This window comes from Danio rerio, chromosome 20, assembly GCF_052040795.2.
Source record: "Danio rerio strain M-AB ecotype USA chromosome 20, GRCz13ab, whole genome shotgun sequence".
Lineage (NCBI taxonomy): Eukaryota > Metazoa > Chordata > Actinopteri > Cypriniformes > Danionidae > Danio > Danio rerio.
Window position 1 is genome coordinate 32260938 of NC_141040.1, and position 16685 is coordinate 32277622.

The 16685-nt window shown below is 36.7% G+C and overlaps 1 protein-coding gene across 7 annotated transcripts in view; it reads right to left on the bottom strand.

Moving 5' to 3' along the window:
- The window catches only part of ino80 (INO80 complex ATPase subunit), an 82872-nt gene that overhangs the window by 42489 nt on the left and 23698 nt on the right, over positions 1-16685 (bottom strand). For all 7 annotated transcript variants that reach the window (NM_001045119.1, XM_087297544.1, XM_087297543.1 and 4 more), the window contains exons 17-25: positions 16191-16275; positions 15985-16102; positions 14453-14538; positions 14168-14335; positions 12780-12913; positions 11525-11592; positions 11345-11438; positions 10785-10977; positions 4736-4876 (exon numbers count right to left, since the gene is read on the bottom strand). In NM_001045119.1, coding sequence (NP_001038584.1) covers positions 4736-4876; positions 10785-10977; positions 11345-11438; positions 11525-11592; positions 12780-12913; positions 14168-14335; positions 14453-14538; positions 15985-16102; positions 16191-16275 — 1087 coding nt within the window. The remainder of the gene's footprint in view (positions 1-4735; positions 4877-10784; positions 10978-11344; positions 11439-11524; positions 11593-12779; positions 12914-14167; positions 14336-14452; positions 14539-15984; positions 16103-16190; positions 16276-16685) is intronic.

Genomic DNA, 16685 nt, shown 5'->3' on the forward strand with positions numbered 1-16685 from the left:
GAAAAAAGTTTTTAAAAAGGGAAAAATCATTTTAAAAGGAAGAAAATACTCAAACGAATAAAAAAGGTAAATTAAATCATAGACCGTAAGAATAAATAAGAATTATATCAAATGTAATGCAAAAATAATATTAATCATTCGACTTTTAAATAATAATGAAAAGAATTGGGCGTCACGGTGGCACAGTGGGTAGCACAATCGTCTCACAGCAAGAATATCGCTGGTTCGATCCCCAGCTGGGTCAGTTGGCGTTTCTGTGTGGAGTTTGCATGTTCTCCCCATGTTTACAGGGGTTACCTCTGGTTGCTCCGGTTTTCCCCACAAGTCCAAACACTACTACAGGTGAATTGAAGTAAGCTAAATTGTCCGTAGTGTATGTGTGTAAATGAGTGTGTATGGGTGTTTCCCAATGATGGGTTGCAGCTGGAAGTGCAGCTGGAAGGGCATCAGCTGCGTAAAACACATATGCTGAATAACTTAGTGGTTCAGTCCGCTGTGGTGACACCAGATTAATAAAGGGACTAAGCTGAAAAGAAAATGAATGAATGAATGAACGATAAGAATTTTAATAAAATAAACATTCAAGATCATTCAATATCATAAAATCAAGATCATAAAATAATTATAATAACAGTAAGTATAAAATAAAACAAATAATTATAATTCATTCAAATAAAATTCATTGAAAGAAATAAAATAAAACTTGAACTCTTAGAGTCATTATTATATTATTAAAATAATTATATATTTACCATCACAGTAAGTAAACACTAATGATAATATGATGTGAGTTTTAATAATATGAGTTTGTTGATTGAGGAATGTTGATCTTGAGCCATTAAACGATATTTAAGTCTCGCCTACCACATTCCCTCAGAACCAAAAATTCTGAATTCACAATATCTTTGAGAATAACTTGAGACTATCCCAAATGACTGTGTGGTTTTTGATGGGCTGTGCATTCACAGCCAGAGAAGCAAGACCTCTGATTTCTCACTGGTGGGCTTGTGTTGTTTGGTTACTCTCCACCGGGGTCATGATTAGCTGAGCAGAAGATCTGTCAGGGGGTCAAAGAGGATAAATAAACCAGGCCTGTAGTGAGGGCCACACAGAGAAAAAGTCTTTCATTATTGATAGCAAGTTTGTTTCTGAGACAGCAGGAGATCGCTGTGCGCAGCTGACCACCCTCAATAGCAAACCACGCTCATAAGTTTCTGACTTGTTCCAAACACTTGCTGGATACGGAAAAACAAGAGAGTTATTCCATATAGAAATCTGGAAATGTTTCAAACCACCAAACGGAGTGAAAGCTATACTAGTTAATATCCACTTAAAGGGATAGTACACATAAAAACTAGATCTCACCCTCTTTATTATGAATTTGAAAAGCTTCCTTCTGGTAGACGATACAGAGTTCACACAGCAAAAAACTAATATTTTTCAATAAAACTTTTATACTGTCTGCTTTTACTATACTAAAAGAATACTATAAAGTAGTTCATAAGTTATTCTGTGACACTTTTAATCTGTTTGTGGTTTTATAGCCAGGTTTGTGTGTTGGTAATCCATAGTGTGGAAGCTTTGTGTTTGACCAAAATAGTGAAACCCTTTCTAAGTATTTTTTGTGTAGGATTGTATTTCACAGTAATGTAAAATACTCTAAAATGTCTCTGTCAATGTTTTCAAACAATTACATTTGATCTACCAAAGTCACACAAGTGGCAATTTTTTACACCTGTCACATCCATAACAGAGACACGTCACATCCATACCCAAGCTTTTTCCTTATATATACAAAACTGTCAAATAAAAATAAAAACAATCATTTTTGTTTAATAGTAAGCAAATCTTATCCTTTTTTAGCATTGTTTCTTTTGGGTTGTGGAGTTTAATTCACAGAATTTCTACAAAGTATGTTGTATACTGTAAACGTACATACTTTTTTGGTCACATTCATAACGCAAGTTTATTTTCCTTATTTAAAATCTAAAATATGCTTACAGATAGATATTTTTCTGCTCCCATAACTCTGTGGTTAATAGTTTTGAAAAATATAAGCAGATGGTTCAATATAATATTGGCATATATTTTCTATGTGTATTTATATTTTGAGTTTTTTTACTGCAAATGTCACATCCATAACGCTGGAATTACTCATTTGTGATGCTTGATGATGTAAAGTAGCATTATGTGAGGCCAAAGATGAATTTCCACATGTGTGGACAATAAAGACGTCTAATGTAAATGAACATTCTGTCATCATTTAATCACTCTTGACTTACTCCATAACAGTTTGAGCACATAAGAAGATAATCAGAAGAATGTCGAAAACCTGTAACCATTGACTTTTATAGTAGGAATAACAAAAACTATAGATGCAAATGGTTACAGGTTTTCAATATCTTCTTTTGTCAAAAAAAAAACAAAAAAAACAAAAAGTCAAGGGTGAGTAAAAGATTTTCATCTTTGTTGTTGGAATACAGTCGACATGGAATGCTGTTTCTGGGTCCAAGTCTCAATCAAAGACTGTAAAAGGTCTCTACTCATTTAAATTGAGATACCAATAGCCCTTTATTAGCAGACTAAAGCATTTTTTTGTTACAAAATCATGTTGTTAGCTTTCACTGCAGTAATTAAACTTGTTGCAACCCAGACACCAGAATTTAAAATATACAGATAAAGGTGAGTCTGACCACCTGAGAATAGTAATTAATATAAAAGACAACACAATCACAGTTTGCTCTTGGCAATCAGCATATACACCAAGACAGTGTTTCCCAAACTTTTCAGCCTGTGTCCCCCAAAATAACAATTCCAGTTACTCAAGACCACCGCTCTCCTCGGAGGTAGTTATAAACATACAAACATTGCACACAACGACTTACAAACACTAATATGAACTACATAAACACAAAAAACACAGGTTAACATTGTTTACAGTCTAACGACAATATCATTTTTATAGTATGTTCATTTAATTTAATACTAACCTCATTTAATGAGACAGATGGGCACAATTTTAACAGAACAAGACTAATCTTTGTTTAATATTGGAGACCTCAACTTGGAGATCGTCCTTAATGTTCAGTCGTGGGCTTTACTTTTTATGTTCGAGTGCCGCATAGGTGTCAGTTGAACATTGCACCGTAAAATCAATCTGCTGCAACAAACCCTATTGCTGTGTTGTTAAAAATAACCAAAGGGGTCGCAATCCAATGGAAAAAAAATCAAAGGCTGATGATTTTTTGTTTGCTTGTTGTTTTTATGTAACTAATACATACTATTTTATCTTCCAAAGGTTGTGGATAAATTATGGTAATTTTAATAAATTAATAACATATATGAGATTTTTGGAAATCCCCAAGCAACCCCCCCAGGGGGGTACCAACCCCCACTTTTGGCCCGTTTCCGCTGATTGGTACGATACGGTTTGGTTTGGTACGCTTTTATGGCCGTTTCCACTGTCAAAAGGCGTACCGAACCAAACCGTACCGTACCACTTTTTCGGGACCCTTTCCCAAACTGCAGAAAGGGTCCCAAAAGGTGGAGCTACACGCACAGCTGAACGCTATTGGTTTACAGAGATACGTAATTCGTAGACTCAACAAGCCAGAATGTAAACAAAGGACCCGCCATGTTTAAAATACACAGCGAGAGATTACAGCGGAACTATAAATACATATGCAGCCTTGGTCGATCCTGCAAACAAACCCTGTCGTCGTCATGATAAACAGCCACAAAGCCATGGAGAAGAGCAGATTCACCCTGTGCCGCGTAGTTTTTAACGAGCCAGTCTGAAGCCCGAGTGGTTTCGCTTTCTTTTTTGCGCTCACCGCGCGTCTCTATCTGAAATAACAAACTTCTTGATCTGATAATAATAACATGCACTTGATTATTGACAAGCTTTGGAAACCCGATCCTGTAAGAAGCTGACAAACGCGAGTGACACATTCAGAAAGAAAAGGACAAACGCGAGAGTGGAGCGCAGGAAAAAAGGCGAAGCCAAGGAGCACGTTATTTCTTCAGCAAACATGAACAAACTGCCTTGTTTTAATCTTTATTATCACCTTTTGGACTAATATGAACTGGGAATAATGGAATGACTCTCTAACAGAGGCTTCATGTGCTGCTGAAGATTACAGACACAGATGAGAGATTTTCACTGACTGTAGGCTATACTTTGTGTTGTTTTGAACCTAATTAACGAAGAAATGTCTGCTTTGTGTAGTTCTTCTGTAGTTGGTAACATATCGGAGACTGTAAGGGTCTGTATGTGTTCATATATGTTAATTTATTAAATATATTTATAGATGTTACAGTAGGCTATTTCGCACCGTCATTTATCTGCAGTTATAATCAACTCCTGTTTATAGAAAAGTTCGTAATAAACATTTATACACAAGTATTTATGTGTGTAAAGCGTCTGTTTTGTGAGAAGTGCTTTCATATGATATGTGAACGACCTGTGCAGCTTTATTGTAGACATTTTCTCGAGCGAAAATGACGTCGACTGAAACTTTGTCATACACCACGCCCACCAAAAGGGTACCCTTGGTAGTGGAAACGCAAGCCTGATAAAGGTGACCCGTACCGAACCGTACCGTACCGTACCAGTCAGTGGAAACGAGCCATTTGAGAACCACTGCACTAAGAGGCTATGATGTGTGATGTCAGACTTAACAAGCAGATAGTCCACTAGGATGTTTTTTTGTTTTTGATAGAATGTGTTTCTTACCCTGGGTGTAACGGCGAGTAAAAACTTGGGTGGTTGGGTAGGTTGGCATTGTCTGAGCGTTCTAGTGGATGAGCGTCTGCTATGGATCACTGCATCAGTGTGACAGATGGATAAAGACCCTGTAGATGTGAACACCAGATCCTGCAGGAAAGAGAGAGAAAATAGTTCATGTATCAAATTAGGCCCTACTAAATCATGCATTGTCAAAAAGTCAACACGTATGACTAAGTGGGTGTGTGAGGATGGCAGTTTCCCACATAACGCTTGAATGTTTTCTAAAAAAAAGTAATACATGGGTCTTTAGCACCTCCTAGTGATCCATGCACTCCTTACATCAAGTTACCCATAATCTAATGTAAACCCAACTCCTATCTCATCAGCTCTATTTATCACAAGCCAAGAGGTCACGCTGAGCAGAAGTGATACCCTAAATGAGACCACAGTGGTAACAGACGTCCAGAAGGGGTCACGGTCAGAACTTCAGCTCTAATGACCCACATGAATCATAAAGAGCAGCCTATATATCTGCCTGTTTCCTGTCCGCATCCACGCGAGTGACAAGAATAAACAGAGCTGTCAGATTCATTTAGAGGAGCCTATGAGCTAATGATGGATGAGGTGTGAAATACATGTGATGACAGAAACAGTGAGAAAGTGGAAAAAATGTGAAAAAGAGCAATAACAAAAAGAGTAAAGTAGAATAAAGTAAAAAATGAGAAAAAATAGAATCCAGCAAGAAGGAAAAATTAAAGATGCAAACAAATAAAGCAATATGTAAAAGAACAAGAAAATGAAAGAAGTGAAAGAAAAATCAGGAATGAAAGAATAAGTAAAATGTGAGGAAAAATTATAGAGAACGTAAATAAACAGAATAACAGCAGAAAAAAAGCAAGAATTGATTAATAAAAAAGGTAGAATTAACAAATAAAAGCCAAGAAAAAAAGACTGAATGAACGAAGAACAAAAAACAGGCCAAAAACAATGATTAAGAAAGAACGAGGAAAACAACAAATGAAAGAAAGTGAAAATATAAAAGAAACAGGTCTGATAAAGCAAGAAAGTGAGGAAAAACATAAAGGGGGAAACCAAATGAAGGAACGATGAATAAAAAATAAAACAAAGAAATTAAAGCAAGAACTTAATAATAATAATAATAATAAAATGCAAGAAAAAAATAGGACAAGAAAAAGAATGCATGAACAAACAATAAAAAGCAATAAAAAATTATGATTAAGAAAGAACAAGGAAAACAAAGAATGAAAGAAACGGGGTTGACAAAGCAAAAAAACATTCAAAAATAACATTTTCAGATTTTATTAAATAAAAAATAAATAGCCAGAATTAACTAAAGAAAAAAGCCAAGAAAAAAAGAACCAAAGAACAAAGAATTTGTCAAAATACAATGGCTGTAGGAAAAAGCAAGAAACCAAGAAAAAAGACAAACAGAACGCAAGCAAGAACGAAAGAAAGAAAGAAAGAAAGAAACAAACAAACAAAGTAATAAAGCAATAAGAAAGAAAGAAAGAAAGAAAGAAAGAAAGAAAGAAAGAAAGAAAGAAAGAAAGAAAGAAAGAAAGAAAGAAAGAAAGAAAGAAAGGGCACTGTGGAGTCTCTCAGCAGGAGTGCTCGTTTCTCGTTTCATAAAGCACAAGCTCAGTGAGAGTCACTGTACAAACACAGATGAGGAATGAATGATCCAGAGATTCTCACAGCACTGCTGCCTGCGGCTGCACACTGACTGATACAAACAAATTAAATGCTCATTACCACACAACAACACACAGATCAACTGCACAGAGCACCTCTTGGAGGAGGATCCCTCGGCTCACATTCAACACTGGGCTTGAGCAATACCTGATGACTCTCAAAGCACACACTGAGAACCAGAGTCTCTTTACAATTCAAAAATCACAGAATGTTGCAATGTTTGGAGAAAACTGAACTGCTCTAAACCGAGTCTGGGGAAGGTTTAAAATCTACTACTAATCTTATCTTCAAAAAGGCAGGTGCTTACAGTTTAAGTCATTAGTTAGCATGGCTAATGTCTTTTCTTCCCTATCCTGACATGCATTCAATTATATCGGTTCTTGAAAAAGAGAAGAATGTTTCTATCAGGAATTGAATACCTCGTTGAATTGCTTGTTTAATTTTTAGATTTTTAAAAAGAAACAACATCTTCATAATCAGAGTTCAAATAGTTATTTCATTTTTTGTGCAACCTTTTCTTTCAGAATGTCCGCTAATTAGAGTGAACTAAAAAGAGACTGTACACACAAAAAGCCTGTTTAAAATACACTGTATTTCCATTAAATTGTTTGTTTACTTTTAGGTGTTCCATAAGAATATTGCACATTAATTCCGACCAATCGGAAAGCAAATTAGGTAATGTGTTTATATCTGATCAAGTTATATGGATGTTGTCACATGACTGCACACTGTTGTGTGAAAAGAAACCAAAACCACAGAAAAATACTACAACCTATCAATTGTTGCTCTTGGTCTGAACTAAATGAACCAAACCACAGGTGTAAAAGCACCCTAAATAACCTTTCTTCCCTATTCTGATGCTCGGTTTAAACTTCAACACATGAACTTGACCACATGCCATCCCATGTGATTGACTAATTAGACATTTCCTTTAATGAGCATTTGCACAAGTGCACCTAATAAAGTGTTTAATGAGTGTATATTTTTAAAAAGAACAACATCCAGGCCTCTGAGTGCTTGATATGGGCCAGTCCACATTTGCACATGGGGAGCTGATTGTTGTGGTGTCGTGTTCCCCGTCCATGCCCCAGTGGAGCTAGGAGACGCTTGTGTGGTATAAAAGTCATAGTGGGAAGTGGATAAAATTACACTTCAGTCAGCACCTTCTGAACACAGCTTCCCCTGACCGTAGCCAATACGCACGCCATTGCGCCAAACTGCAGATTAACCTTGCCTCTGTTTGGCCCCCTTGGGATGACACCGTAGCTTCTGGACTGGGACATCCAGCATCCCTTCCTCTATCATCTTTCCATTCCTGTATAATCAGTTTGCACCTTTGATATTCTCATCAGCATTTGATATACAGCAATGCTGTAGTGTCTCGTGGGTGAGTGGAAGTAGGTTTCCACAGCGAAATCCGAGCCATCGGCGCTTGTGATTGATGAGGGTCATTTCATCTGGTTCAGTGGGGTAACCCAAGGCAGGAGTAAAGCTGCACACCCATACACAAAAACTCCAATATGGAGCATGGAAGAAATATGAACAAATCTTTGGAAGATATCGAGTTTGTTCCAGCATGTTAATAAGCCCAGATCCAAAAGCTTGTCTTTTGAGTTTTGCTTGAGAAATAATCATTTTTTGCATGTACAATTTTGTTCATAATGTATGCCAATAAGAAGGGACTGTACACCATACTTGTTAACCCTCCTGTTTTACCTGGGATTTTCCCATATTTTACAATTCTATCCTGCTATCATCCTATAAAGATACTTTCCCATGTTTTAAATCTTTCAATGAAGGGTGGCAATAAACATTAAAGGTTCAGTACACCCCGGAGAACTTTTTTTTTATATTAACAGATGTGTGTGTGTTGAGCATCAGTTAAGACAATGTTAGCACCTGTCAGCTTTAATTGTGGGGAAAACTGGATAATTTTGAGCTTTTGTCAGCTAATTTCGGCTTCCGGGTTTAAAATGATTTTTTGGGCGGAATCAAAATCGGCGACGTAGCGCAGTACTGCAAGTGCAATGATGACGGTTTCTCATTATTATTCATAGCGGAGTTTTCTTATCCTATGAGAAGAGCCGGCTGCTTAATTATTCATCAGACCTGCCAGTGTCAAGCCCGAGCTGAGAGACACGGAAACCACGGCACAGTATTTAGCCGTTCATGAAGGCTCATATGCGTTTGTTTCCATCATCCACGGGGTTTGTTGCATGTTTTCCCCCGCAATCTTGTCAGGGCCGATCATACAGCAAAGATGTGTGCGTGCTGCTAGCATTTTTGTCGGGAGAGCAGCACGAGAATTAGAGAATGGCGGACGCTGTCTTTTATCCGGAGTTCATTCACATTCAGACACATCGCCGTGCTGCTGTGTTTGCCTAAATCCTCCAGATTACCAGCAGGGCTAATGGTTAAAATAGACAGGTCAGGAGACCTGCTGCACTGAGTCTGCTGGATACGGGGATTGAGGGAGAAGTCCTCATTTATAGGGTTTACATGAACACACTTATCTTTATAATGATATAAATTGTGGTTGTCTGTATATGAAATTCCGAATAACAAATGTAGCAGGGCATTAAGTCACTGTTCATTTCTTTGCATTTTAACTTTGTAAACTATAAACTCATGCGTCTCCTCACGGTTTGTGTCTCATTTTGTGAGCTAACTGACAACAACAGTTGTTCGCTCACATTCTCCCCTGCTGGCTACGCCCACTCCTGCCCGATGCTCGCTTAGCTCCACGCCCATTAATTATGCATCTTTTGAAAAAATTCTGAAGTAGACTTTAACCGAAAGTGGGGGGTGTAATGGCCCTTTAAAAAGAAAGATCTTCCCTACACACGACCCATACCACCAAACCACCAGGGGACACCCTTGCTCTTAAATGTGAATCTGTTCTGTGTTTTATATAGGCATGAGAACACTGAAATAAATATAAGAATGGAAGGATTCCCTTTACAGGCGCCGTTACCCATCCTATGCATCCTCAAAACAATCAGTTCTTATAGCGGTGCTAGACTATCAGACGCACTCCACTATATTAATAAATAGACGCTATTTTCCAAACAGATTCTGTACACGCAATTTGAAGCGAAGCGAAAGTGAACACTCTGGGATTTGAGTGCATGTCTGAACTGACAAATACAGATAATAATAATAATAATAACAACTACAACATCTGGGTTTTCTTTTAAAAACAACAAATTTTGTCTTAAAAGAGCATTAAGAAAGCAATCGAATGGGGGGGCGCTGCCGAGCGTGATGGAGTAAACATGAGTTTTCAGGGCTCCTAGAATGTACAGGATTTGTTTTTGCACACAAACAGAAAACCACACTGATTAAATAAATACAGTCGAGGATGGCAGCGAATCTCCGTAAATACAAGTATTCTAGCCCTACCACCGCAAGGTCCGAAGCCTCGGGGGAAAGTAGTTCCGGCGAGCCCGGCCAGCCTGTCACTTCTTCTTCTGGACAGCCTAAAGATACAAATACTGACTTTGAGGCGATAAAGGCGGACATTCTCCACTTTTTAAGAACGCATACATCATCTGCAATAAGGAAAGAGTTGAAGAATGCATTGGCCGATGACTTTGACGCAAGTAAATCTAAACTACAGGTAATGACAACCAAAATAGCGAATAATGCCAGCGATGTGCATTCTGAAATTGACCAAATGAAAGAGATTAAGGATGTCGAAGGAGGACTCTCAACTTGGTCAGACAAGACGGTCACTCTCCAAGCCATGGTAACTAAACTCACAAGTCAAGTCGACGACTTAAAAAAAAGGCAATCAAATGCTTTTATTATAGATCTGTGCTTTTTTTTAAAGAGACACCTCACTTTATTAAATATAATCAAACGAAAAATCTAAATGAGAGATTCCTTCACTGCTCTTTATTATACAGTGAAGAAAATGTTAATGAGATTTGATAACTTGATTAAATTTTTTAATAGCTATTAATTTTAAAATATAAATTTTATTTTGCTAATTTATCTGCAGCTTTTTCTAATGTGTACTATTTATTCTATTCTTTGTAAATAATAATAATATAAAACATATTACTATGGGGGTTTAAAACATCACACAAAAATCATGTTAAAATTTCCCATTCTGCTTTCCCTTTTTCCTATGCAAAAATGCCTTTGAAATACAGGTATGACATCTTTTGCAACATTTTGTCATTCTAAAATAAATCTAAGAATCTAATCTATGAATAAATCTATTCTGATGTTGTGACTCTTTCGCTGTTATTTTACACCACTAGCTGGAATGCATGCCCAAGGTGATATACGTATATGCAGTCGTGCGACAAAGCAAAAAAAGAAGGACAGAGCATACCTGTAGGACAGGACTGCTGTGGACATTTGGGAAAGACGTTGGCCGATTAAGCCATAAGATGAGATCCCTGTGCGAAAGACATAGCTTTTCTAACCGGCCTCTCCCTTTAACCTCGCTCATCTTTTCTTCTTCCCACTGACGGCTGTGGTGGAGCCGATAAGCTGATTTGAAAGAAAGATATAAGGCTAACCACCTGAGAAAAAGAGGAAAAGAAGATATTTTCAAAGTTAAACACAAAAAAGTAACACATTTTAATACTAGTAACTAATAATATCAATAAAAAGTCAGTGGATACCCTCAACTGATTGATTACTGGCTACTTTCAAAACATTTTTGTGTTCAGCAGAAATTCCTATTATGAATAGTCATTAATAGAAGATATTTTGGGAAAATGTTTCTTTCTCCTTAAAGTCTGTGGGCTCCAACCATGTTTGCTTCCCAGCATTCTTAAAAAATTCCAAAGGAGAAAAAAAATGACATACATGTCTAGAATGATTTTAATTTTCAGAAATATTCCTCCACGTAAGAAAAATCACTGATGTAAGTGCGAAGTAACTGACCTCACTAGAGTCCCCTGAAGCATGACATTTGACATCTCGGCAGGAGACACGTCGATGAAACGCAGGAAGGAAAAGCTGCTGGCTTCATCGTCAGCTGTAGAAATGATGTAGACTATGATCAGAAACGAGTGTGGCATTAAACAATTCAGAATGTAACTGAAGTTTAATAAAGACAATCACTTTTTCTGTGAAATAAGGACTGTTGAATGTGTTGAGCAGAAAACGGAGAGAGCAACGTCTGTTTCAGCCTGAAGAGTGAAGGCAATGAATAAAACAGTATTAAAAACAAATGTTTGTAAGATATGGAATCAACAATTCAAATTTAAAACGATACAGCCAACTGTATTTTTACACACCTAAAATATTGTCTGATTATTATACATGTATACCATTCATCAGCTAGTGATTCCAACAATATCTTTCGTCTGTGTCTTTATTGTTACAGTTGTATTGTGGACTACACTCATACACTATTCTTATACAATTGCAGTGCTTCCCACACATTGACTTTACATGGGTGGGCTGCCCAGGTATATTAACGGCCAGTATGTTTAATGGTACAGTATATTTAGTGAAACTTTTTTTTTTACTATCATTATCATCCTTTTACACTTTTTTGTATCCGCCCAAAATAAACAAACATCCGCGAGTGATACAGTAGAGAAAAATCTTCTCTCGTTTACCGGTTTCGTACTGCTTGTTCTGTGTTTACGAGAACTGTCAACACTGACTTGCTCTGCAGACCAATAGAGACCCACACCTTTTTGCGTCCAGCTGAGGTTTCTTAATCTACCAAAATGTCTGGGATTTGCTTTTGCTTTCATTTTCAAAGCTGTCAATAATTTTATGTGCACAGCCGCGAGAGCGAGAGACAATAAATAACAAATTCTTTAAACTAAACGGCTCAGGAAAAATTGACTAAATACTCAAAGAGGAAGAAATGACAATCGGTAATAAACTCATTTGTCTAATTTAAATAATTTACAAGTTTTAATCTTGTAATTTTTTTAATTTTTAGAGATATTGTCTGTTTTTATTCTTTTTTTCTGTCCTTTATTTCTCATTTGCAGTATATTTTATTAATTTGATGATGCAAATAAATTACATATTTTATACATCTAAAATGCTTTGGCAATACTGTACAAAATGTCATGCCAATAAAGCAATCTGAATCAGAGACAGAGAAAAGCAGATTTTAGTGGGTGCACATGAATTCAGAATAGCATAAAAGAGAAATAGTATATTATTAATTTATTTATTTCAAGTTTTTTTTAAACTTAACCTATTGAAAAGAAAAAGTTTAAAACCTATAATAATAAAAAATTGTGTTAAAAATCTCATTATGTTTTGTTTGTTGCACAGTTAACTATTTATGTGCTGTGGGTAAAAGGTATTATAATTCAAACCTGTGGGAAGCACAGAAAAATTAACTTACTTGGTCTTTCCGTGGTCAATTGTGTGAAGGATTGCGTGTCGGAAGAGGAATTTGGACATGATGAAGGGCTTTAGGGACATGTGGAAAGGTGAGCGTATCTCCTGTCGTTCAAACAGGTCTGGGTGGTTACAAACCTTTTACAGTTGAGAAAACACACAGTGATTAAAAACAGGAGCTCATCAACATGTATACAGTGAGTGTAAAATAATTAAAAAATTAAAGAATAGTTCAACTTCAGCCTTCATTCATTTTATTTTATGTTATTTGAAACATATATTGACCTCTTTGATGCAACATAATAGAAAATATTCTAAAGTAGTTGGAGACCAAGCAGTTTCAATTTAAATTGTCTTCAAATGTATTTTTTATCTATACAAGGCAATCTATGGGGAATGAAACATCTTATAACATTCTTCAAAACAGCTTGATTGAATAGAGCAATACATAAAAGATTGAAATAACATGAAAGTGAGTAAATGATGACAGAACTGTACTGCATTGGTTTAATTAGAATAGTTTTCTGATATCTATATAGTAGGTATGTGGCTTAGGTAAGTAAAAAAAAATCTTCAGAAATGGTTTTATAAGTTCATTTATTACTCAATAAAATACCCCTAAAATCAGAAGGTCGATAATTTATTATATTTGGATTGTGTCATGAATATTAATGAGCTCTGACATGCAGCTCTCACAGACACACATGCATGATGTGCACTGAACATGGACAAATATAAACTCGGGCACTGCCGTCAACAACACTCAACCCCAACTCCACCCCCCCAAAACGCTAAAGCCAACGTTAACGCCAATGCTGACGTGCACCTTTCAAAAAAATGGAATTACACGTTGCAACGACGTTTAGCGCAAGCTCTGTGATTAGTTGGTCTGGTAGCTGTGATCAGTGTGGGTGGGACCGAGAGCCACGTGAACCTATTTGAGCGAGTGTTTACAAGTGTCCGGTACGAGTCCGGGGAAGGAGCTCTAGATGGAATCTGTTGTTTTGTGTTTATCTTATGATTAATATTGTTGCACGTCATTTCACGCCTTTTGAATCAGCAAGTTTAAGTTACTTGTAGGTTAAGGTAGCATTTAGAGAAAAAAACACCCATGGAGAAACACGACACAGAGGAACATAAAGACCTACTGCCAGCTAGTGTTTTGGAAGTGCTATTGCAGAGCAACACAAACAGCAAACAGAAGTATAAATGTATGACTATCTGCAAGGCAGGCGCCGTGGTCATGGCGAGCACACGACGCAGAAATATAAACCAGCCTTGAGGCTAACGGTATAGCCATTTGCATATACTGACCTCTTATTATTCGACTATGCCTAGATATACCTTTATTTCTTTATAGGCCATCTTTGAAGCTGATAAACCGGGTCTCACCTTCCTGAACTGCATGACGAGGTTCATGAGGCTACTGGTGGTGCTGTGGGCCTGCTGGGCCGATCCCATTGAAGACTGCAGAAGGTCCTCGATAGAGATCTTGTTCTTCAGAGCCTGGTAAAGGAGTCGCTGTCTGCTGGTCAGCTGGCAGTATGTCAAGATTTCAATCTGAATGGTTGAAGGTTTGGAAATTGCACAACATAAATATAACATAAACTTGAAAACACTATTATTTAATCGTAGGTTTAAAACCACAATTCTGCCTGAGAGGCTAAAGGACATCACCTTGTCAGAGAGTTCGTTTTCCACATCCTTCTTTATTCTGCGCAGCATAAAGGGTTTTAGAATCATGTGTAATCGGGAAAGTTGGTCTGAGAAGGTAAAGCAACAAAAAGAATTAAAAATTTACAATTAATATTGGATAACGGTTTTTATACATATGCAATATTAAATTTTAAGCAGCTTGTTTGATAAAAACAGAAGTGTGATTGTAGTTAAAAATCAGCGTTTGTTTAGTAAATGCTGTTTGAGCAGTGTTGTTGGGTGAACCCAGTTTGTACAACACAGACTATTAGAAGTCTATAAAATAACACTTAAAGTCTTTGAAAATTAAGTGAACAGAAAAAACTCAAATGAAGCTGTTTTTCTGTATTTATATCTGGAAACACATACATTTCACAGCTAACTGCTAATAGTTTGTAAACATTTTTTAAATCAACCAGAAAGCTAGAACATATGGAAGTAAAATAAATATTTATTCTGAGATTAAAATAATCTAACCTCAACTCACTAGGAAGAACTAGGACATAAAACTAAAACTTGCTAGTAAATAAAAGGTTCATAACACTTGCTAGAAAAACATACAAGCTTTATGTTAAACATGACAACAATGTGCTAAAATACCTCAACAACAACCCAAGCTATCAATTATAAGTGCTACTTCAGACATCAAACTCTCCCAAAAAATGACCCAAGGTTTTACTACTCTAACCATAGTAGGGCTAGGCGATTTGGTCTAAAATCTAAATCTTGATTAATTTGATATTTTAGTTCAATTATGATTAATAATTAATAACAACTTATTTATTTTATTTTTTATCCTCATAGTTCATACACTATATACACTATCTATGAACAACTGAAATTAAAACACGCATTGCTTAAAATGAACAAATACTCTTTTTTCTTATAAAAAAGTGAAAATAAATAACTTTCACTTTTGGAAAGAAAATAAATGATTTTCAATGTTTTTCATATTAAAAGTAGAAAATAAAATCTCTTTTAAATAAAACAACTCTTGTATATCCCGTAAAAGTAATATTTTAAAAAGTTCATTTCTTGCATCTTCTGTAAACAAATATTTGAATGAAAATAATAATTTTAACATAATGAAAAATGTGCCGTTTCAAGGCATTTCTGGCATAGCTTCTAATCATCATCAATGTAGTATAAAGTAAGGCTCAGGAATGGGTCATACTTGACTAGAGATCAGATGTGGCTACAAAGTGTGGCTAACAGAGCAGGATGACATGACTCCATATGCGGTAGGGAAAGTAGTTGAAAAAAATTGACCTGGAAAAATTAGATTGATTTGAGGTTCTGAATGACGATTTCGATTACTTTTCGATCCATCCAATCCTTAACCATTGTTTAATTGAAGTATACGTAGTAAAACTGTGGCTATACAAATTATAATAGAATAATAAATATATGTTACTTATCTACTATTATTATTTTAACTAAACTGATCAACCCTAACACATCCCCCTATAAACCACATGGACAGCAAATGAAGATAAACACAATTGTTGACTGACTTTCATCAATAGCAGATTTGTTCTCAGCATGACTCTCGATGTCCTTGGAGAACCACTCGTTGAACTCTTCGTGAGAGTCAAACAGCGTTGGCATGATGAAATGAAGCAAGGCCCACAACTGAGAGGAACAACAATGGTGTCAGATTTTTTATGTGGTACAGCACTTTTAATGTGGTAACAAGAAGATCCCACATGAGCACACTCACCTCTGCCATTGTGTTCTGGATCGGCGTCCCTGTTAGCAGAAGGCGGTTCCTGCACTGGAACTGAAGAAGGATCTTCCACCGAACGCTGCCAAGAAGAAGCAGAGACAACCACTAAGACCTCCCAAGCAAGCATCAAGCTGAGGTTAATGGAGGATATAACTCTCAGCATGACAAGAACTCTCAACGCACAACTAGGAATCCTGGCGGGATTCTCTTTAGAGCACGTATCTTAGACCCACTTACAGTAAGTCTTTCATTGATTATGGGGACTTCAGAGACTTGAAAACTGCTCTGATGCCTTTTTGGGACTCCAATTGGGCAATAAATCATGTCCCACCACAACAGAAGCTGCTGGCACATGTGCTGTCATCTCCAGAGAGGCTCAAACTCACACTCTAAGCTTGAGAGGCCCTCGACTCTCTGAAGGCTTCCAGTCCAGACATAGTGTCACTGCGCTGACTATAAGGACGGGAACATGGAAAATCTGAGATGCCC